Genomic DNA, 22,938 nt, shown 5'->3' with positions numbered 1-22,938 from the left:
CGATTGATCAGCTTATCATAAGATGGTAAAAAAATTTTAAATCTCACTTAACTAGAAACAAAGATTTTGTTAGTTAAAATATGTTATTACTGCATTTTTAAGCACTAACTAATTCAAAAATGAGATTTTATAAATTAATAATAATTAATTAATAAATAATAAATTAAACAACTTTAATTATTTAAAGTAATTTTAAAATTTAAATAATAAAAAAGCATCTTTCCTTTGCTGCCCGTACTGTAATATTTTGTTTCGACTCGCTCGGCAAATACATCCTCTAGATTCGCTTCCCATATGTGAAGTAAATCTTCATAGTTTGAGATAAATGTCAAAATAAAATTTGACTCCAGCTGTTCCTCCTCAAGATAGCCTACAAACAAACCACAATTCTGCATTAAATTAACACAGAGTGCCCTTTCTGCTCCAGATAAATTTTGTTTGTGTGCTTCGTATTTGGGATTTCAATGACTCTGCCAGTTGATAGTCATACGGAGTGATCGCTAACAATTTATTGTGTCGCAATTACATTACATTGAAATAATTGTTCAATACGCATAGATATTTAATTGACTTTTGACTGACTAGTCAAGAATCGTGAAAATGAAAAACAAAGGCTAGCCGCAATCTTAACTAACTTCCATGACAGGGGAGGAGGTCTACAATTGAGCGTCCCCTAATTTTTTATTTGGAAGAAGTTCACAAATATTTTGGGAAAAAATTTAAATTTACATATAAAGCTAATAAATCAAAAACAAGCGGTGTTTAATATTGAACGATATTATTTCATTCATAAATGACAATGTTCAATCTTCAAAATAAAAAAAAAGTTTGAAAAAATATTGATTCGGTTTTTTTTATAGCCGATTCAAAAAACAAATTTTAGATAGCCCACCCTATATAAACTTCCACACTTTAGACTTCCGGAATAAAACAACCACGTTCTTCCGCTTTCATCGGAGTGAGGTATCTTAGAGTGTATCTTGACTCCGAACTCCATTGAAAGCCACACATTGAAAGTCGGGTAAAGAAGGCCAGTATAGCCTTCTACTCCTGCAGATCTACATATGTTCGGCAAAAACTAAGGACTCAAGCCACAGGTCGTGCTTTGGATTCACAACGAAGTGGTTCTTCCAATTTTAACGTATGCCGGATGCCTGCTTTGGTGGGAAGTTCTTCGGAAAGGCTATAATATCACTAAACTGCAGAGGGTGCAAAGGCCGGCGCTGGTAGAAATTGCCCCCGTGCCGCCCTGAATGTCGTTTTGTACTTACTTCCCATCGACTTTTGCGTTATTTCCACCGCTGCTGAAAGTGCAATCAGGCTAAAGGAGGTTGGTAATCTCTTCAGGGACATGATAGCATTTTTAGACAGTTAATGCCGGTTTTCTCCGAACTTCAAACAGATCTCTTTATCCGCAAACTGGAGTTTAAGAGTCATGCAAGGGCAAACTTTCAAAGTAGGCTAGAATGAGGGGAAAATCTGTATCGAAGGTGGTACCTCTGTGTTCACAAAGGGCTCCAAGATGGAATCGACAACCTAAATCCCATCAATCTTCTCTCTATATACTCTGGTTGGCTGTAGATATCCGCCTGTTGGAGGTCTCCTGATGGTAACAAAACGCCGCTTTAGTGCTACTTAGGGAGTGCCAGATTGCTTGGTTGGTTGGTTAAAATGGTGATTCTTCCAGACGCCAACTAGCGCTTCCGCATCATTTTGTTGCCACATCCTCGTTACCAACTTGTTTAACGGTTGTTTACAGCATGACTATATCCAGTCTGTGCTCTATTAGGTTGTTGACGTGTAAGCCAGACAGTTGTTCGAGACTCTCGAACAGCGGTTGGCCCACGGTTAACAATCTGTCCTTCCATAGGGTAGGGCATTCACAGAGGAAATGGACGATTGTTTCATTTTTCTCCGGTTGTTTACAGCTGTCATATTATGTATTGTGAGGGATACCCATTTTGGCTGCTTGTTCTCCGATAGACCAAAAGCCAGTTATGACTGCCGTTAGTCTCCAGGCATCCCGTCGTTTCATTCTTATTAATGTCGACGATTGCTTGAGGTTGTAGGTAGGCCCTAACGTTCTGCTAATTTTGCATTTCGTCTGGTCTTTCCATCTACAATCCGCGATTGGGAGGTATTTTTGGGAAATTATATTCTTGACTGCACCTAATGGTGTAAATACCGATTCTGCAAGAGCGTTATTCATGGCAGATGTCCTTCTTGCCAGTTCATCTGCTTTTTCGTTACATTCAATGTTTCGATGCCCCGGGACCCAGATTAAGGTAACTTTATGATTTACGCTCCAGTTGGTAAGGCTGTTTCTGCTTTGTTCCACTAGTTTAGAGGATTGTTGTCGAATACAGTGCCTGGATTGCAGCTTGGCTATCCGAAAGAATAGCCATGATGATTTTGTAATACCAATAAGAGGGAAATTTCCAGATACCCTCTGCAATATAATGCAAAATTCTTTGAACGATGTAAGTCGGTAGGCAGTATCGAGTATTCGTGGGGTAAATCCGAACAAAACAGAACTGATCATGTTATAACTGAATAACTTGGCAAAAGGAGCCAATTCAAAAATAACAAGCCTTGTTAGATATATTAAAGCCACAGCTTGGGTCAATGAGGACAATGTAGAGTGAGGAGCCCTGGTGGTATCACAATGGGCCTACTACTGGCCTAGGTGTGTGCCTACCTACCTTACATAAAACACAAATAAAAGTCCAAAAGTGTATCACCGAAACGATGATGCAGTAAATCCATTGTTTCATGGGCTGTATGGCAAGTAGCACCGTCTTGTTGGTTGTGGAGATTACGGGCTTCAATTTCCAGCATCAAAAAGTCGTTTAACATAGCGTGATAGCTTTCGCCATCCACACTTACATTGGTGCCAGCCTCGTCTTTGAAGAAATATGGCCCGATGATTCCTTCAGTCCATAAGCCGCACCAAACGGTTATTTTCTATGGATGCAAGGGCTCTTTTCGAGTGGCGCCGAGTTGCTCTTCAGCCCAAACACGGTAATTTGGCTTATTGACGTAGACATTAAGCTAAAAATGAGCCTCATCGCTGATCGCCAAAAGTTGGCCTGAGCGCGAATTATATATTTAAAATGAAACAGTGAGTAGTTTGCAGAAAACATGACTTTAATCTTCAACGTCAACTTAAGACTAATCTGTACATTTTAAAATAAATTGCTTATTACCTAAAACAAAACTGCACTTTATGAACAGTTAAACAAAAAGCATCACGCCACCTAAAAGCTCAGTTGCAATGGTGTTTTTCCGTCCAACATTCCTTTTTACTATTTGTTTATTTGTTGTTACTAGAACTGTTTAATTTAGGTTCCCCAACATCGTTTTTCCATTAACAGTTCTTAACATGTTTAACATTTGTTTAACATCACTATTGTGTAATTGTCATGTCAATAACATTACCTCTGTTATTAACAGAGGCTTATAAAGGGTGGTTAAGTTTCAAGACGATGTTGATTTTGAATAAAATACAATTTTTCTAAGAAATTATATCATTTCTCCCCATTATGCTAATATTGGTATGGCTCAATTTCATATGGAACAAAATATCGGCCAAATGGCTGCCGCGGCCTCGGCGGTACACCTCCATCCGATGGCTATACAATTTTTCGCGCAAAAGAGCCATTGTTTCGTTAGCTGCGTGACAAGTGGCACCGTCTTGTGGAAACCACATATCGTTCACATCCATATCTTTCAATTCGGGCCATAAAAAGTTCGATATCATCTCACGATAGGGAGCACTATTCACAGTAACTGCCTGACCGGCCTCATTTTGGACAAAATACGGCCCAATGATGCCGCCGGCTCACAAACCGCCCCAAACCATCACTCTTTGTGGGTGCAGTGGTTTTTCGGCAATCACTCTTGGATTATCATTCGCCCAAATGCGGAAATTCTGCTTATTGACGAATCCACTGAGGTGAAAATTTGCCTCAATACTGAAGATGATTTTCTTCGAAAATTGGTAATTCACTGTTGCCATTTCCTGCCACCATTCTGACCATTGACGACGCTTGAAATGGTCAAGAGGCTTTAGTTCTTGAGTCAATTCCACCTTGTAAACGTGCGAATGCAAGTCTTTATGCATAATGTTAATCAACGATGAGCGTGAGAGGTGCAATTGTTGGGCACGGCGACGAGTTGAGGTGGACGTCTCTTCAACCACACTATCGCAAATAGGAGCAATATTTTCTGCAGTACGAGCTGTACGAGCATGCACTGGTGTTTTCATAGACCCGGTTTACTCAAACTTTTGCACAATTTTTCCGATTGTACGCACATTTGGACGATTAAATTGACCGAAAAAATCACGAAGTGCGCGATATGCATTTTGATTTGAATAATAAGCCTGAATAACTTTAACGCATTGCTCGATTATGTATCTTTCTATGGTTCAAATTAAGTTAGTCTGAAATTAGAAAATGTCAAATTAAATGCAGAAGAAAACTTGACGTTTAGATGTGAAATTTAACCACCCTTTACATAATTCGCGCGATGAACTCTTTTCACAGAGCGTCGATTTTCGCAATGTAATTGCACGATTTGTAAACGTTGTTGAAATGTCAATGAATTCTGAAAAAATTATGTACATATATAGCTTGACAGTAGTCACGCGTGACCTGTAAACATGAAATGAATGTCGGCTGCTAGCTTAAGTGGTTTGCCATCTTTGCCCTAAGCCAGTCGCATCGTGTGCGCTCAGCCTAATACATCTGTAATTGCTATCGAATTGACTGCAAATATTAGTTTAGAGAAACTTTCCGTTAGCATCTTTTCTTGTTGGGTGCCTATGTTGTATATAAATGAAAAATTTAAATCATGCACCGACCTGATTGCTGACAGCATCGAGATTTATCCACATGTTGTAGGCAAGTAGTCGCTTGTAAGTAGCAGTTGGTTCAAACTGGTTTCACAGCAGCGATAGCAAAACTGCTTATCAAGTGTGATATGAACCAGTTATGTAAATATGTACATAAGTATGTGGTATATATGTAAAGGCAAAGTATGTAATGGAAACATTAAAACTGCATACGGCTGCGTGAAATAATTGAAAGATAATGCACAAGTGCATGCAGGTGCGTATGTACATATACTTACTTACTTACAGTTATTTAAATATAGGTTCGTTTTATTATTGAAATAATAAGAACGGCTCTTCGATAAGTGGAATCGCCAGCCAATCTTAAACATGCAATTTTATTTACTAAAGTAATTGCTCGACTTGGCTTAGAAATATTCTACGCTAAAACAAAACATTTGCTATGCGAAGGAACATATAAATGCAGAACCCTTTCATAATCAACAAGTTTTCGACTTATATTTATTTTTTTTACATGAAGACTAATTACAAATAATTAATCCGCTAAAGATTAGCGTTGTTTACTAGGGCCTTCGACACGACTTATATTACTTAAGGGGTTCCGATGATCTAGAGCTCGAAAATTTAGGGTATTTTCAGAAATTGTTTTTTACAATAAAAGAAATGAAAAACGATATTTAAATTTTGTGGGCTTTTTATTTAACTTCTTTTACATACAAAAATGAAAAAAAATTTTTTTTTCAATTTTAATAATTTTAAAAATGGCGCTGAAGTTGACCCTCCCAAAAAATTGGTCCTGGACGGTGTTGTCCATTTTGGCTCTTTTATTTGTCTGAAACACAAAAACCAAAAAAATTATTAATCAAAAAACTTAGAATAAAAAAACCAATTTGACAAAATGGCGCGATTTTGAATTTGACACTCTAAAAATCGGGGTTTTTTCAGTTTTTTAATAAAAAAAATACGAAATAATTGAAATAATAAAATGATTATAGTACGGGCGATAGCCATTGTTGTTGTGAATAACATATTCAACTTTCAAACGATTCGGTTGAACATTTTTTTCTCTTATTTTTTTGACAACACCAGGCCGAAAAAAGTCGTTTCGAGATAAATGAGTTTAAAATTTGAGGTAAAGGAGAGCGCGTACCGCTCTCTGCCTAGTTAATGGGTTGTAGAAGCTATAATACTGGGGATTTCCGCATGAAAATTTCACAGTACATTCTTAAGATACTATGTTTTTGAAATATCGATACTACCAAATATCGATTTTTTGAAATTTCTAGACCACCGGGTCCCCTTAATAGATAAAGATCATAAGATCAACATCTCAACGGAAAAACCACGTGAAACATTCGATTCTTGTATGACACTACTAGCATTTGCATATCCAAATGATATAAATTGCATTTTTTCTCTTGTTCACACCGATTGGGAGCATAGGGTCTCGACTTGACACTTCCATTTCATTTGATGTCGGCATCTGCTAGCTCGCGCAGCATCGACCTTCTCCAAATATTCTTTGGCCGAACGCGACCTCTGCTCCAGTCCAGTGCCATTCTTACTACAGAATGAGTAGTGGCACATCAACAGAAGCGAAGTAGAAGCTGGAGCACACAAGAATAGTTTCACAAGTAGCGCTCCGACCGATTTTAAGTTTTTACCACTTTACTTTTATATTTTTTACTACTCCAGCTACAGAGAACACTTAAAATTGTTTTTTGACTTTGCTCTGAGCTTCTAGCTGTAAAAAAACGTAGCTTGGAGCGGAGCAAAATAGTTAATCGCTTTATTTTGCTACCTGCTCTACCTGAGTAGTTCATCTGTTCCAATTCGGAACGATAGCGAGAGCAGAGCAGTGTTTTCGTTGATGTTGCTGCTACGAAGTAGCTTATGCAAATATAAGTTTTCAGTCGTAATTTGTGTGGTAGCCATAAGCTAATGCTTAATTCATCCGTACTGTTATTTACTATGTTTGTCTTAAGAATTAGGTGGCAACGCCATATCTAAAAAATTTACATTAAAGCCCTGTTCATTCTTTTCAACACATTTTATTTGAATTAATTCAATTAAATTTTTTTATTCATTTCGTTTTTTCTTTAAAACCAGATGGCAAGACCCTTTAAAAATATTATTAGATTACATGGTTATATTTATGAATACACATTTTTTTTTAATTAAAATATTTCTGTAACCAATTTCTTAATTAGAAAAAAAATACGTGGCAACACCTACCAAAGGTAGTTATTATTACGATAATTTTTTTCTCAATTCCTTTCACTTCCTTTCATATTTATATTCAAATAAAAATGAAAATTTGTGATAAATTGCTACCTGAAAAAAAAAATTCAGGTGGCAACGCTGTGCAAAAAAGTTTTTTTTTTAATAAATGTTTCTTTAAAATATTTGCTTGGATAACCACGCTATAATATTATGTATATATATTTTTTAATAAATTATAAAAAGGTGGTAATACCCTGTTCAAACGAATGTTACACCCATCTATGACCCATGCCTTTCCGTAGGTCTATAAAATTAAAAAAAAAATTTTTTTACGTTTTTACATGAATTGATGCCATGTGAAGTAATCCAATATTGAACATTGGTAAAGTTTTCCGAATATTGTTTTATTTGTGAGCTTTGGTACAATAAGAAGTAAACTGAAAAAAATTTTGAAAAAAATAATCATTTTGAGATTTATTCAGTGTTGAATATTAGGTTATTATATAGTTTTTTTAAGTGAAATATCTGTCTTTAAAAACATTTTCTCTTTTTTTTAACATTAGATTTTTTTTGTAAAAACTTTGTATGCTTTTGACCAACATTTTTTTGGACATTTCTTTCTTCTCCTTGGAAAATTGTTGCCTTATTGACAGCGGTCAGAGGAGTTTACTAAGCTTTGAAAGAACTGCCTTCTTAAATCTTTCTAATGATTCCCAACATTCAATTAGAGAATTTTCTGTCACGTTTCCAGCTGCGCAAAATTAAATTAAAAATTTAAAAATAAATAAATACATAAAATTTTAATTTCATGTACATTTGTCTACTAAAATGCAAGATGTTGCACTAAACTTCGAAACACATTTGGTTTTAAAGTTTTGATTGGTTCCAGTATATGTATATTTCCACGTAATAGAGAATAGTCGGATGGAAAAATTTGTTTTTACCAGCAAAAAGTTGGTTACATTGCACATCATTTCCCATTTTTTGTGAAATAAGTAGAATAAATTTGATTTTTCTCATCGCGCCACACAGTACAAAACTCAAGAGCATTAAATTCGCCACCGCTTACCGATCAACAATTCAAATTTGCACTAATTAGTATAATTAAAATCGTGCAAAGTGGCTTATCGTTTCAGTACAAAGTAGGTGTCCGCTGCGCTCTGCTCACGTGTCGAGCGTAGACTCATAAAACATCAACTTTATGACGGAGCGTCCGTTTTTAAAAAAAAGGGACCTCAACCCCTGTAAATGCAATTAACAAATAACTGACCAATGATATTGCTTCTAGGTACACATACATATACTTGTGTATGTGTGTGACAAACAACCAATCTCTCTGTTTCAAAAGTGAACTTTATTACTTTTCTTAACCACAAAGAGTCAGCTTGAGGGGAAACTTAGGCAATGTTCACTTACGCACATACATATATGTATACTATGGCACATTCATGTATACTAACGTAAATTCATGTATACTAACGCACATTCATATATACTAACGCAGTTACGTTTGTAGAAATGTGAGAAAAGTATGCAGTAGAAATTGAGGCATTCTCAGATAGCGGTTCGCCCTGTAGTGTAGTTTTTTTGACTGCCTCTAAACTGGTGCAAATGGATGCAGAGCGTAGCAGTTGTCAAGGTTGAAGAGTACAGGCAGAAAATCGCCTTGCGAGAGGCTATCACCGCAGATGCTCAAAGTGAAATTATTCTAAAGCATAATCTGAACCTTTTACAAATAGGAACAACCACTGAGTATTTTGTGAAAAATATGTTTATATTAATAATAGCAGCGCGACATATTGCAAAGTTTCGACAATTTTTTTTATATTTTTTTTCTTATTTTATAAAAATATAGTTTATATTACAACAAATACCATAGAGTTTCAAACTTTGTACAAAATTTAAGAAAGTTGAACATATTTTCATAAAAATTTCAAATTTTTCAGTCAGGATTTTGAGAAGAATACCGTGTACGCAATTTTATAGCTCATTCAAATTTTTCTATTTAAGTAAGTAAACTTACATTGGCTCAAAAATCATGTTGATTTTTGACAATTTTGTTTTCGTGGCAATCTTCTGCATTTTCCACATATAAAAAAAATTTCGTTCGCTTTCGGCAAATGGAAGAAAATGCTTAACACCGGCAACAAAAAAATTACCAAAAACTAACGCAAGCTTCAAACTATGTTAATTCATACCAAAATTGAATGGACTACAAAACTGCATTCGCAGAATTTTCCTAAAAATTCTGATTATACAGTTTAACATTTTGTTGACGTTTTTAAATTTTTTTGCATAGTTTAAAACTTTATTTTCATCACTTTGTTGTTGTCGTATGAACTATATTAAAAAAAAAAAAACAAAAACATAAAAAAAAATTAAATAAAAAATAAATGAATGTAAATACTTTGAATATGCCGCGCTGCTATTATAGTGAGTACAAATTGGTTTATTTTTGGGCAAAATACTGCTCCAACGAAGTGCTCAAATATATTATTATTTATTAGAGCAATATGAAACATAACACTAATTGATAGAGCACACTAGCTACTTAGGTCTACGGTGCTAAATATAATATATACCTATTATGTCTTTTGTAAATCGATCGAAGCGTCGCTGCTTACATTTTACACTAGTTTTTGCTGTGCGTATTTGGATATAAACCAAAAGTTATGGGAATTCCACTATGAAAATTTCCTGGCTTATTGAGCATAGTATTCACTTTTAATAAAAAAAATCTCAGGTGGAGCTTATAAAAAATGACACAACAATTTTTTTCTCTAAAAATTTAACAAAAAACAAAAATTAAAATTCTTTCAACAAACAAAAAAAAAAAAATATATTAATAATGGGCGAATAAATTAAAAAACAAAAGTTTGCTCTCGAAAGTTTCTTAAAATGCATTTTTTTTGTAGTTGAAATGTTTTTTTAAATGCAATTTTGTTTTTTTAATTACATTTTATACATTATTTTAAAATTTAAATAAATTGAAAATTTGGTTAAAAGTAATTTTTTATATATTATTATTTTAACTATTGTATTTTTTTATTTCTATTTAAAAAAAATTAAGAATTTTCGTTTTTCATTTTAAAAGATATTTTAATTTAAGAACTTTACACCTTTTTTTTTTTAATAATTTTGAACAAACAAACAAAGTAAAAATATCGTCCAACAAATTTTTTTTTATTTATTTTCTTTTAAATAAAAGAAAAATGTTTACTTTAAATTCAATTTTGACTTTCAATTTAAAATTTGAAAAATTTAAAAATTAATTTCAAAGTAAATTTTTTCTTAAAAAAGGCAATAATTTCCATTTTTTAATTTCAAATGAAAGTGAAATATCTTCACTATAAAAACTTTTACCATATTTTTTTTTTGAAAATAGTTTTGAAAAAAAAACACAAAAAAAAGCAATTTCTTCAAAAAAAATTTTCTTTTTTTTAAATGTACTGTTTTTTCGAATTAAGAAAAAAATAATTAAAAGTAAAAATTTGTAAAGTAAATTGTAAAAGTAATTTTTTTCTCAAAATAAAAACAAAAAAGATACTTCCCTCTAAAAATTAAAACAGAAATAATTTTGTTGAAACAAATTTTTTATAATGTATTTTCTTTAAATAAAAACAAAATTTTAAGTTAATTTTTTCTTTAAATTTAATTTTTTCTCTTAAGTTAAAATTTGAAAAATTTTTAAATTTGTTTATAGGCAAATTTTTTCTTAAAAAAATGAAAAAAAAATTTTTTTCCAAAGTAAATTCTTTCTTAAAAAAATCAAGAATTTTGTTTAATTTCAAAAGGAATCGAAGATATTTTTCACTTTAAAAACTTTATACCATAATTTTTTTGAAAATAGTTTTGCACAAACAAAAAAAAAACCAAAATTTCCTTGAAAAAAAGTTGTTTGTAATGAAGTCTGTTTTTTAATTTAAAAAAATGTAAATTTAAATACATTTATTCTTTAAATTTACTTTCGTGTCTTAATTTAATTTAAAAAATTTCTTTAAAGTAAATACTTTCTTAAAAAAACAACAGAATTTTTTTAATTTTATAAGAACCGAATATATTTTTCCCTTTAAAACTTTATGCCATAATTTTTTTGAAATCTGTTTTGAACAAGCAAATAAAAAAAAACTGCTCAAAAAAGATTTTTGTAATTTTTTTTTTAATTAAAAGAAAAATCTAACTTTTAAATTTTTAAATTTTTTCCTAAAATTAATTTTGTCTTTTGATTTAAAATTTGTTTAAAATTAATTTTTTACTTGAAAGAATTTCAATAATTTTGTTTTTCAAAAGTACATTAAAATTAATTTTTTTATTTACAAAAGATACATTAAAAAAATTTTTTTCTTTTCAAAAAATTTTTTCTTAAAAAATCTTGACTTCAAGAAAAAGATATTTTTTTAAAAACTCTATACCATAATTTTTAACACTGAATAAATATCAAAATTATTATTTTTATCAAATTTTTTTTATTTTATTTCTTATTGTAATCAAGCCATATAACCAATTGTCCAATTTTTAGGAAAATTTACGTCAATGTCCGAAATACTTGGATCAGTTGACATGGAATCGCGACCGTGGAGGAACCACATTTTAAACCTTACAAGAATTGATCAAAAATGAGACCTTAATTTTTTTATTTACAAAAAGTTCGTTTTTGTTTTGTTATAGAAGGTTAAGTAAATTAACGTTTCGGTTTACTGCTTTTTTCTGGCATTCAACTTCGGCGTCAAGTCCGAAACTATTTTTCGTTGCTATATAAATTATTGAATAGTTCACAAGAACCATGTCTCGTATTTCAGCAACTGCAAACATGAACTTCCTGTGGTGTTTCATGGCTCGCTTAAGGGGATCAGACACACCCAGCAGTGCTCGTTATGCAACGGCTGGCGACGTCTGTAACGACTGCTTGTTTCCAGTCACCATCAACATTTTCAATCACTTAATATATTTCATATTTGCTTTTCGGTTGGTACAGGCTTCAATACCGCCACGTTCGTCCAAAGTAGAAGCAGAACATTCCAGGCCAGCTATGCCAGCTTGGAAACAGTTCGTTTTACTGCAAGGTAAAGACTGACTGCCAGCCACACAAGCCACAGCGTTTTGAAATGAAACAAACAAACATAAATTTCAATTTACCACCAAAATACTGAAGTGACTAAAAGACCAATGCTATGGATCTCTTGGGAACTTTCAGAGTTTTTGAACTTTTGTTGTCACTACTTGCTGAGCTTGAAAATGATGGTGAAACAGTAGAAAAGCGGGAAAGCAAATTGAAAACTGCAGTCAGACAAATAACAAAAAAGGAAAGAAAAAATTGAAGAACAACACCAACAAGAATATTTTGTTGCCACATAACTACATACATACTTTCCGCTGCCAGCAAATGCCAATGTGCCGCTTAAAGGGATAAGGCAAAAGTATTAAAAGTGTCTAAATGATGATTGCCTTGATTGTGATTATCACTAGCGAGGACAAGACAGCAGCAAGCGAAATGTACTATAACTGGGCAGCTGACACCCTCTAAGCGCATTTCCCTGAGGATTTTGCGTTAAACATTTCACATTAAGTGACAAAAATAAAATCTTACCGTTCAACAAAACGTTCAAAAAGGCAATGTCTCGTAATAACAATTTTTTTTTGTATCTTCATGCAAAATCATACCTACGACGATTTTAAACAAAATAATACCGTTGTATGTTATTTGCGTTGTTTTAGCCATTTGTAGCTTCAAAGGCTGGCAATTTCAGTGCTAAAAATTAGAAATGCGTGATTTGGTCAGACCAAATGGAAACTAAATGAGAAGGCTGCCACAGCACAGACTTTGTAGGTAATTAAATAGCTCCAAAAATCATCAGGTAAAGCAAACCGTGAGACATAGAGGATTTATTTCAATGATATGATTGCGACTGCTTCACCTGGTGATACATTTTCCTTCTAGTGAAAATCGAAGCAATTATGAAGAAGAGAGTTTTGCATATTTTGCAAGTGAAGAAGAAGAAGAGTTGGTTGTAAGAACATAAATGTCAATGAAAATACGAGCCGCCCAAAATCAGTAATCACCGTTTATCAAAAATGAACCGAAATCATCGTTGAAACTCATGGAATCGGAGTTGAATATCTCCAAAACATCGATTTATCGCATTTTAACAGATCATTTGGGCTAACGAAAGGTCTGTGCACGTTTCATTCCTCACAAGTTAACTGAAAAACTTGCTCAGAATTCAACATTCGAAAGACCTCGTTAAGGAGGCGAGAAAAGACGAGAATTTCCTTTAAGGGAGGGGTCTAGGGTTTGACTTTCAAAAAATCGATTTTTTGGAAATAGCTTTTTCTTATAGTAAATCATCTCAAAAATATTGTCCCAAAATTTCAGCTCAATCGGAGTAAACCTTTTGGAGTTATAGACGTTTTTGTCCCCACTCCTCTGCGACAGCTGCGAGCGGAGCGTGTTTTTCAAACGCGTTTTTCTCGAAACCACTTTTTCAAAGTCCGTGACTATTAGAACTTCAACAATATTTAACCGATCCTTTTCAAATTTGGTATACAGCTTCTATATATAAAATACCTCCCCCCCACGGAGAGATTTTTCACTTTTTTGTTTTACATTAAGGGCGGTTTCCACTTATACAGCGAAAAAATCAGTGAAAATCCCACTTTTTGCTTCAAAAACGCGCTGGCAACGTAAAAATGAAAAAAAAAAAAATCGGAGCCCGTGGGGGGGAGGTTTTGGTGATAATTTAACCAAATAATTCTGTTGTTTTTTATTTCAGGTGATTCTACAACTAGATACGATAGTCACCACAAATCGCCTTTTGGAAAAGGCGTTTTCGGAAAAGTTACCTCACCGGCTTATTTCCCGATATTTTCTTAAAAAAATTTAGTACAATATTGTTGAAATGATGCTTTATAATGTACAAAAAGTTTAAATACATTTTCACTATTCATATCTCTAAAGCAAAGTCTCAAAAATTTATTAAAAAAAATGCTCAAACCCTAGACCCCTCCCTTAAAACATTGTAACCTGAAACTAAGCGTCAAAGTGCCGAATGGAAGGCCCCAAAAAATCGCGTTTGGAGAAGTCAAAAATCAAGTCGATGCTCATTTGTTTTTACGATTCCAAGGGAACTGTCCACAAGGAGTTCGTGCCAATGGACCAAACCGTCAGTGCAATTTTCTCTCTTGGCGTTTTGAAGCGCTTGTTGCATCGCATTCGTCGAATTCGCCCTGTATACCGCGAAGGAGGAAGCTGACGCTTCTTGCATGATAACGCACCATCTCATCGGCCCACTCTTGTGACTGATTTTTTTTGACTAGAATTCGCATTTTAACCATCAATTACTCATTGTATTCGCCTGCCATTGGGTTCCTGTGACTTCTACCTATTCGGGAAATTACATTTGACCCTGAAAGGAAAACGTTTTGGGTCCGTAGAGACCATCCAAAAGGGTTGTACCGACATCCTGAAGGACAATCTGGTCAATAACCTCAAACAGTCTTTCGAAAAGCTTTTAGATCGCGCAGAGCAGTGTATTGAGGCCAGATGGAACTATTTTGAATAAATAAACTCGAAGTTATCAGAACAAATCCCCTGTCGTTTCTATTTTAGCTCAGTCTTGTTTATTTTGGGCTTCACCTTGTAGACTTGAAGTCCACAGTGCAACCACATGTCGAGTGGGAAATGACACTAGAATGGGTCTTTCAACAAGAGAATGACCCGAGGCGCACGGTAGAGGTCCTCAACTCGTGGTTATAAAGCATTAAAGTGGATTATACTTCACAATCCCCAGAAAAACTTATGGGAAATAGTAAGAGAACTGATCGCACTAGTGTGGCATACATACGCTGACCAATTTTTCCAACGAGTCCAGGAAGCAAGGATAAATATATGCCATACCACAATGGTGACAGTTTGTTAGCGTCAGCTTTATTTAAAATAATGTACTGAGTTTCTTAGGGTGCAGTGGTTTTGCCTCGTTGAACAATCACCATCATCATAGCAGTTACAGTTCGGAGGGAGCCCGTGCTTCCTTCACAATCGCGCTCCATACGACTAGGTTGTGCCGAAGAAGCGTTGCTTCTCCTAGCATTTCTCAGGCGTAAATCTGCATCAACATCGTCTGCCCATCTTCTTGACAGTCTTCCACGCTTTTTACTGCCCCTTCAAATAGAGTTGAAGGTGTTTTTCGTAGTCTTGCTGCCGACCATCCTGAGTAGTTGTTGAGAGTTGAAACGCACAATGTTTTGTCCTGATATCAGCTGTTCGATGTCATGATTCTATCTGATTCTGTAAGATCCACCAGCTTGCCTTACTGATCCAAATGTTCTTCTTAGGATTTTACGCTCAAATCGGAGAAGGTCGTTCTCTATGTTAATGTCAGTCAGTACCCAAGCCCCGTTGTTGTTGTTTTAACAGCATAGGTAGAACTGTCAGTGTAGGCATATCATCGGTCGCCTTCGTCTAGCTCATCTAGGGGTAGGCCCAGGAAACATGCTGCTTCGACAGGTTGGGTCCAGAGGGAGAAGGGGGTTAGATGAGTCGGTTTAAGGGGGCATGTGAAGAGGTGGTTAGTCTCGTGCGGGGTACCTTGGAGCTGAAGCTCTTCGTCTGCATTAGGTGGTGATTGGACTCCTATTACGGCATTCCCAGGACGGGAGTTCATGAAGGTGGTAACGGTCTTCCCGTGAATGTCGTTTATTGACTGTCTAAATACTGTCCGGTCCAGTAGGTTGCGGTCAGTTTTGTCCCCGTAGTCATATGTTACTACTGGTTATATTAGGATACTGTAGATTTGTAGTTTGCACGGCCTCGATGGTAATTTATTTCTGAGAAGTTTCTGGTGAGCAAAATAATTTGTAGTCTAGACAAAACAGCTTTTATTTTATCATTCATGCCGATTAGGGGATTTGCAGCGCTGCTAAGGCTTACACCCAAGCATTTAAACCTCTCCACTTCATGAAAAATATATGGACCGATCTCCAGGTTGCCTTGAAGACCTAACGAGGTATTTTGTCTTATAAACATTCACTTCAAGGCCGAGTAGCTTTGCTTTAGTTATCAGCTCCAGCGTACAGTCAGCAAGTGCGCGTTGATTTCTCGCAACGATAACGATGTCGCCAGCATAGCCGGAGATCTGGAGGTTTTTCGTGAAAATGGTAGCTTCAGGGTCACTATCGCATATTACCAAATTTAAAACTGGGTTATATATGACGCTAGAGAGTGGGCGTGCTTGTTTCACACCTGTGACAACATCGAATGAGTTTGAAGTTTTTCTTTGTATCCCCACTTTGGATGTTGTTCTTGCCAGGGTCATTGCTACCAAAGATGCGAGTATCTTCGGCACTCTTTGTAGTTTGATGCTTCTCATGAAATGATGGAAGTAATTAACATTTTTAAATGTACGAGTATACAGATAATAGAGAAAGCTTCATGGAATATTGCTTTCCACTTCCTGGCATCAAAATTAAGGTGAATTTGTAAAAATATAGTCTACACATAAAAAGTGCTATCCAATAAAATGGCCGAATCAGGGTGCTAAGCGCCGTTTTCCTTTTCACTCACTTTCGTGCAATTTCCTTATCTATAAAGTTTATTGATGTAAACAAACTCTCATTTGAATCGTAAATCCAACATAAAAAAATAACGAATTCCGATACTGTTTTTTTATGGAATGGGTTTACATTAAAACGGTAAAGAAGAATGTTATTACTTGAGGCGCTACAAGCACTCGAAGTATACAAATAAGTGCGCTCAGGAACTCTCATTCACTTCGTGCATTGCATTGCACAACAAAAGCTAGGCAATCAAAGCTCATGAAGCGTACATCCATTTGTACAAGAATGCATAGATGGTAGACGTGAATGCACCTTAATCCGCATTTGTTGTTCATTATTTACAAGGGGTTTTAAGAGCGACATTTCAATTAGTTTTAAATACAAATGCGCTCATAAATTATATTTATAATCTGGCAATGCCAAAAGGTTAGTCAGATTTGCATTTCAATCAGGTTGAAGCTCACGAATGAGCTACGCTTGGAAACACCGTGCAACAAAACTCTAACGTATTTGACGAAACCAAAAGTGAATGCAGGTTTATCCATAGTTCTGGATGTTTCTAGAGATGCATAAAGTTGGTTGTTTTTGGAATAGCCTGTATACAGGAGGAATTTAGAGAAATGCGATCGAAATGTTTCTTGTTTTTGCAAATTTATGATGTCTTACTATTTTTGGTGTCGAGGAAGTGTATTGCGATGTTTATTTTTGCCTAAAAGTTACTGGGTTTGCTGTTTTTATGGCTTTTCATAGAAAAATGTGATTTTACTGTTTTTAAGTTTGAAAAATCAATTTTTCTATGCCTCTTTCATTGTAAAACTTCTGCTGGGCGATGTTGCATAGACCACTTCATAACTTTTTTTGGAAAAAATATCACTGTTAAGAGAAAATATGTTTATATAAAATTTGTTATTAAAAAATTACATTTTTATAGGGGAAAACTACTTTCAAATTAAAAAGTAATATTACAAAATATGATATTTTTATTTAGTAAAAAAAAAAAAATTTCCATGAAAGCATAAAAAAATGGCGAAAATTCATTTTGAAAATCTGAACTAGTTTTTTATGGTTTCATATATGGGTTTGGTCTTAATAGCCCCGAGTTTCATATAAGTTCATAACTGTAAATTTTGGTGTTTGAAAACAGTAGAAAAGCGGGAAAGCAAATTGAAAACTTCACTCGGACAAGAAACAAAAAAAAAAAAATGCAACAACAACGCTCTTAAACGTTGAGGTGCCATAAAATGCAAACAAGGAAATAGTGACACAAATATTTGATGCAATACGTTTCTTCTTATTTTTCGTAATCTAACAGAAAAATACTATGAGGCCGTAGCAATTTGCGATTCGTTTCATTTTGTTGCACTGTGTAATCGTATAATAAGTCTTGCAGTCTAACTTACTTTGGTGTGGATTTGTTACAGGGCTTAAATATCACTAAAATGACACAACATTTTAACTTCACGTAGTTTACTGAAATTGGTATAAAGACGAAAGAGGGAGGTCTTGATTTATCGGAAATTTTTAATTTTTAGTTTGCTATTAATTATTTTAATTTTTTATAATTATTTATGTTTTTTAGTTACATAATTATTTTTATTATTTTATTAATTATTTTTAGTTTTTAGTAACGACTTTTAGTTTTTTATAAATTATTTTTATTTTTTTCCCAATTATTTTTAGTTTTTTATTATTTTTTTTAACCAGTTTTATTTTTTTATAAATTATTTTTCTTTTTATTTCTTTTTGATTTTTTATTAATTACTTTTATATTTTTATTAATTATTTTTATTTCTTTATTAATTATTTGTATTTTTTTATTAACTACTTTTATTTTTTATTACTAATCTTTTTATTAGTTATTATATTTCATATTTTTTATTAATTTTATTTTCGTTTTTTTTTAATTATTTTTAGTTTTTTATTAACTGTTTTTATTTTTATATTAATTTTTTTATTTTTTTGTGATTTATTTAAATGTTTTTAATGTTTTATTAATTATTTGTTTAATTTATTAATTATTTTTATATATTTTTTTAAATTATTTTTAGATTTTATTAATTGTTTTTATTTTTTTTTATTATTTTTTTTTTTATCATTTATTTTTATTTTTTTATTAACTATTTTTATTTCTTAATTTATATATTTGAATTTGTTTTTATTATTTGTATTTATTTTTTTTTACTATTTTTTTTATTTTTTTTTATGAATTATTTTTATTATATATTTTTATTTCTTTATAATTGTGTTGATTTTTTTATTAATTATTTCTATTTTCTCAGCAATTATTTTTATTGGCTTATTAATTATTTTTGTATTTTATTAATTATTTTTATATTTTTTATTAAATGTTTTTATGCTTTTATTAATAAATTAAAATTTTTTTTATTAATCACTTGTGATGAATCTTGAAGCAGATCTCCCCTCCTTCTCTGATATTCGCACCGACCTTTCCATCCACAAACTGTGCTTTGAGGGTTGTGCTAGGGCTGTCTTTCCGAGCAGGCAAGATTGGAAAGAGGGGAGAGTTGGCGCGGATAAAGATGCCTCTGTTTTCACTGACGGATCCAAAATGGAGTCTGGAGTGGGAGCGGGGGTCTACTCTAAATCAGCCAGCATTTCGGTCTCCTATAAACTGCCGGAGACAAGCAGCGTCTTTCAAGCAGAGGTCTTCGCGATCCTGCAGGCATGCAAAATGCTTCGGGATCGCTGTTGGGAGGGAGACATTCATATTTTTTCCGATAGCCAAGCTGCAATCAAGGCACTGTCGTCGCCGTATTGCAGCTCTCTTCTCGTGAATTCCTGTAATGAGGAACTTAAACGCCTGGAACTTGCAGGAAACATTTCCCTCATCTGGGTTCCTGGGCACAGGAATATAGAGGGAAATGAAATTGCCGATGAGCTTGCCAGAAAGGGGGCGGCAGAACTGAATCCAGCTGCCCTCTTCTCAGACATCGGTATCCCCTTGACCTTTGTTAAAGGGAAACTACACAACTTCTTTCTAAGAAAAGCGCAAGACAGATGGAGGTCTGTCTCATCGTGTGCCATTTCAAAAGCACTATGGCCTCAATACGATAAAAATAGAACGCTTAAGGTGATGGGAACCCCCCGCCATTCAATTTCCAAACTCATTGCGGTGATCACTGGCCACTGGGTGATCGGCACTCATGCGGAGAAGCTTGGAATTCCGTACAAACCCCATTGCAGAAGCTGTGGGGATCCTGCAGAGGAAGAGACTGTGGAACACTTTCTCTGCAGATGTCCGGCTTTGGCGGCTAGGCGCTTGAGATTCCTCAGCGTCCCCTTTGGGGATGACTTGATGAAATTCTCCAGCCTAGATCCCTTTTCTCTCCTCCGCTACATCAACAGCACTGGATGGCTGTAGACGGTTTTATCTCCTCCCTTAATCCTTTCACAGGTAGTGGTTCACTTTATGGTATCAAAACGGCACGTAAGTGCTACTTGTAGTGTACCTGGGGTACTCTTGCCATCTTACCTACCTACCTACCTAATCACTTGTATTTTCTTCTTAATAATTTATATTTTTTTAAATATTTTGATTTTTTAATTAATTTTAGTTTTTTATTAATTATTTAAATTAATTCATTAATTTTTTATTTTTAACTAATTTTTTTTTGTACTAATATATTTGAAATTTTTTTATAAATGTAGTGTATTTCTTTACTAATTATTCTATTTATTTATTTATTATTTTTTTATTAATTTTTTTATGTCTTATTAAGTAATTTTATATTTTTATTATTTTTTTTTATTTTTGTACTAAAAAAATTAAGAATCTCAGATATTTCATTTCAAAACAAAAAAAGTCCCTTTATATCCAGCATTGCATAACTCTTAAAATGAGTTTTTTTTTCAATTTTTGTCAGTTTACTTTTGATTACAAATAAATAAATTTTAGGAATGTTAAAAATATTTGGATAACTACAAAATACGACATGGAATCGCTATTTCTGTTTACTATTTTTATGTAATATTTATTCGCCCTTACGTTTTGAAAATCACCATTGAATTCATATGGGAAAAATGCAAATTTCCGTAAATTTGGTATAAAATGTTTACAAATCGATGTTATTTAATCTTCTCTTTCAATTTCCACTAACAAATGTGCCATAAAAAATATCTGATAGGCTTTAATTAAAAAAAAACTTTTTTCAAATTAATTTCTATTATTTAAAATATTTTAATTTCATTTCAATTCAATTATTTAAATTTATTACATTTGCTAAAGTGGATAAATGCGAGTTAACGCATTCATGACTAAAATCACCGGTTGACGTACAGAAAATATCGCAGCTTCGTTACAAAATCAACAAATGCCGTTCACACAAATGAGAAATCTCTTATTTCTCTCTCTTGAATTTATTTCTTTATTTTTGTAAGAGTGTTTTAATTCCTTGATAATTTGTAGTTTCGAATTTCTCCAATTGGGCTCTGCAAAAATTAATGGTATGCCCCTACTAAAATACCCTCAGAAGCGAATGAAGCATAAAGCGGCAGACCTCTTTATGATTGTCGAAAGATGTTCAATGAACTTTTAACAACCTTCACATCAGCAAACATCAAGCAAACCTTCAAATATTCGCTTACGTATACATAAAAGCTCATTCAAATCCACATAAGAAAATGCGTTTTCAACCAACAACACGCGATTCCATGCGAATTTCGTCTTATTGTGTCTGAAGTTCTTGCAAGAATGCATTTATAAGCAGCTTCGAATTCATCATCGGATATTTTCCACACTCTTCATGCTGACATAAATACTCGTTGCACATACACACAAACAAAATGGCAATGGCCGCTGTAACTATCGCTAAGTGCGCGCATAATTTGCGGTAGGGCTAATGAAAATGAATGGGGGCGTGCGCGGTGGTTGGACTCAGTTCATTCCACCTGTATGTAGTTTGTTGTTTTTGTAAACGGCTGTTTCTTGGTTGCGCAGGTGAACTTCACAACGACTGCATTTTGTGATTTGTCATAATTTAGAAATAATGACCGTATTTTATGATGTTTTTTCTTTTCGTTTTTAAGTTTTTCTCAAGTAGAAGTGAAATTAGTGAATAGAAGAACGCGGAGCTGCTAATGAAAATAGAAAGACAAACACAACGCCACTAAAGAGATGAGCTTCAGAATAAATTTAAATATACATTTAAGCTGTGCTAAAACTTGTAATCAAATTTAATTATTAAAAAACCCAAAAATAAAACAAGCAAAAAAAAAAAATACATCAGTTCAAACGCTGCGGCAAACGTTCGATATATTTTGAGTGCACAACTTTAAATTACATTCCGCATTTTACTTGGAGATCTTCAGTAACTTGATTGATATAAATTACGTAAAATGATGCCCAAAATGTCAAGAAGACCCAACGCCGGGAGCGTTGGCATTGGGAGAAGTAGCCGCTTCAATAATTCCAGTTTTGCCTTTGTGACAGCAGTTTATGTTATAGGTAAGTTCAGTTCAATATTCGTAATATTTTTTGTGCTAAATTTTTTTCGTAACTTTTATTATAAAAATATATTTTATTGTGTAGCAAAACTCTCATAAATCGAAGTTCGAAGTTTGTACAAACTTCAGTAAAATTTAAAAAAAATGTTATCAAAATTTTCAACATTTTGTTGCGAATCTTCAGAAAACTTTTGGCTATGCAGTTTTTCTTTTTCTTCTTAATTGGCGCGATACCCCTTACGCGATTTTGGCCGAGTTTTACAAAGCGCGTACGTCGTTCCTTTCTCGTGCTAACCGGCGCCAGTTGGACACATCAAGTGAAGTCAAGACCTTCTCCACCTGATCTTTCCAACGCAGAGGAGGCCTTCCTCTTCCTCTATTATCACCAGCTGGTACCGCATCGAATACTTTCAGAGCCGGATGGATACAAACCATTCGGACGACATGACCCAGCCAACGTAGCCGCTGGATCTTTATTCGCTGCGCTATGTCTATGCACCGCGGTTATTAAGGCCGATGATGTCAATATCATCGGCATACGCCAACAATAGTACGCTCTTATAAAATGTTGTGCCTGAGCGATTAAATTCTGTGGCTCGTACGATCCTCTCCAACATCAGGTTAAAGAAGTCACACGATAGCGAGTCACCCTGTTTGAAACCTCGTTTGGACCTCCGAGCCGGAGAGGTCCTTCCCAATTCTGACGGCGCTGCTCGTATTGAGCAACGTCATCTTGCATAACCGTATTAGTTTTGCGGGGATACCAAATTCAGACATCGCGGCATACAGGGAACTCCTCTTCGTGCTGTCGAATGCAGCTTTGAAGTCGACAAAAAGATGGTGTA

General features: G+C 34.0%; 1 protein-coding gene across 3 annotated transcripts in view; it reads left to right on the top strand.

Moving 5' to 3' along the window:
• LOC129245639 (uncharacterized) overlaps nt 1-22,938 on the top strand; it is a 98,999-nt gene that overhangs the window by 11,675 nt on the left and 64,386 nt on the right. For 2 of the 3 annotated variants that reach the window (XM_054883935.1, XM_054883936.1), the window contains exon 2: nt 21,677-22,094. In XM_054883935.1, coding sequence (XP_054739910.1) covers nt 21,986-22,094 — 109 coding nt within the window. In that variant the 5' untranslated portion in view covers nt 21,677-21,985. The remainder of the gene's footprint in view (nt 1-21,676; nt 22,095-22,938) is intronic. The other variant, XM_054883937.1, reaches the window with a different exon arrangement.

The sequence above is a fragment of the Anastrepha obliqua genome, chromosome 4, assembly GCF_027943255.1.
Source record: "Anastrepha obliqua isolate idAnaObli1 chromosome 4, idAnaObli1_1.0, whole genome shotgun sequence".
Lineage (NCBI taxonomy): Eukaryota > Metazoa > Arthropoda > Insecta > Diptera > Tephritidae > Anastrepha > Anastrepha obliqua.
Note: the sequence above shows the minus strand (reverse complement) of the source record. Positions and strands in the feature narration are given on the sequence as shown.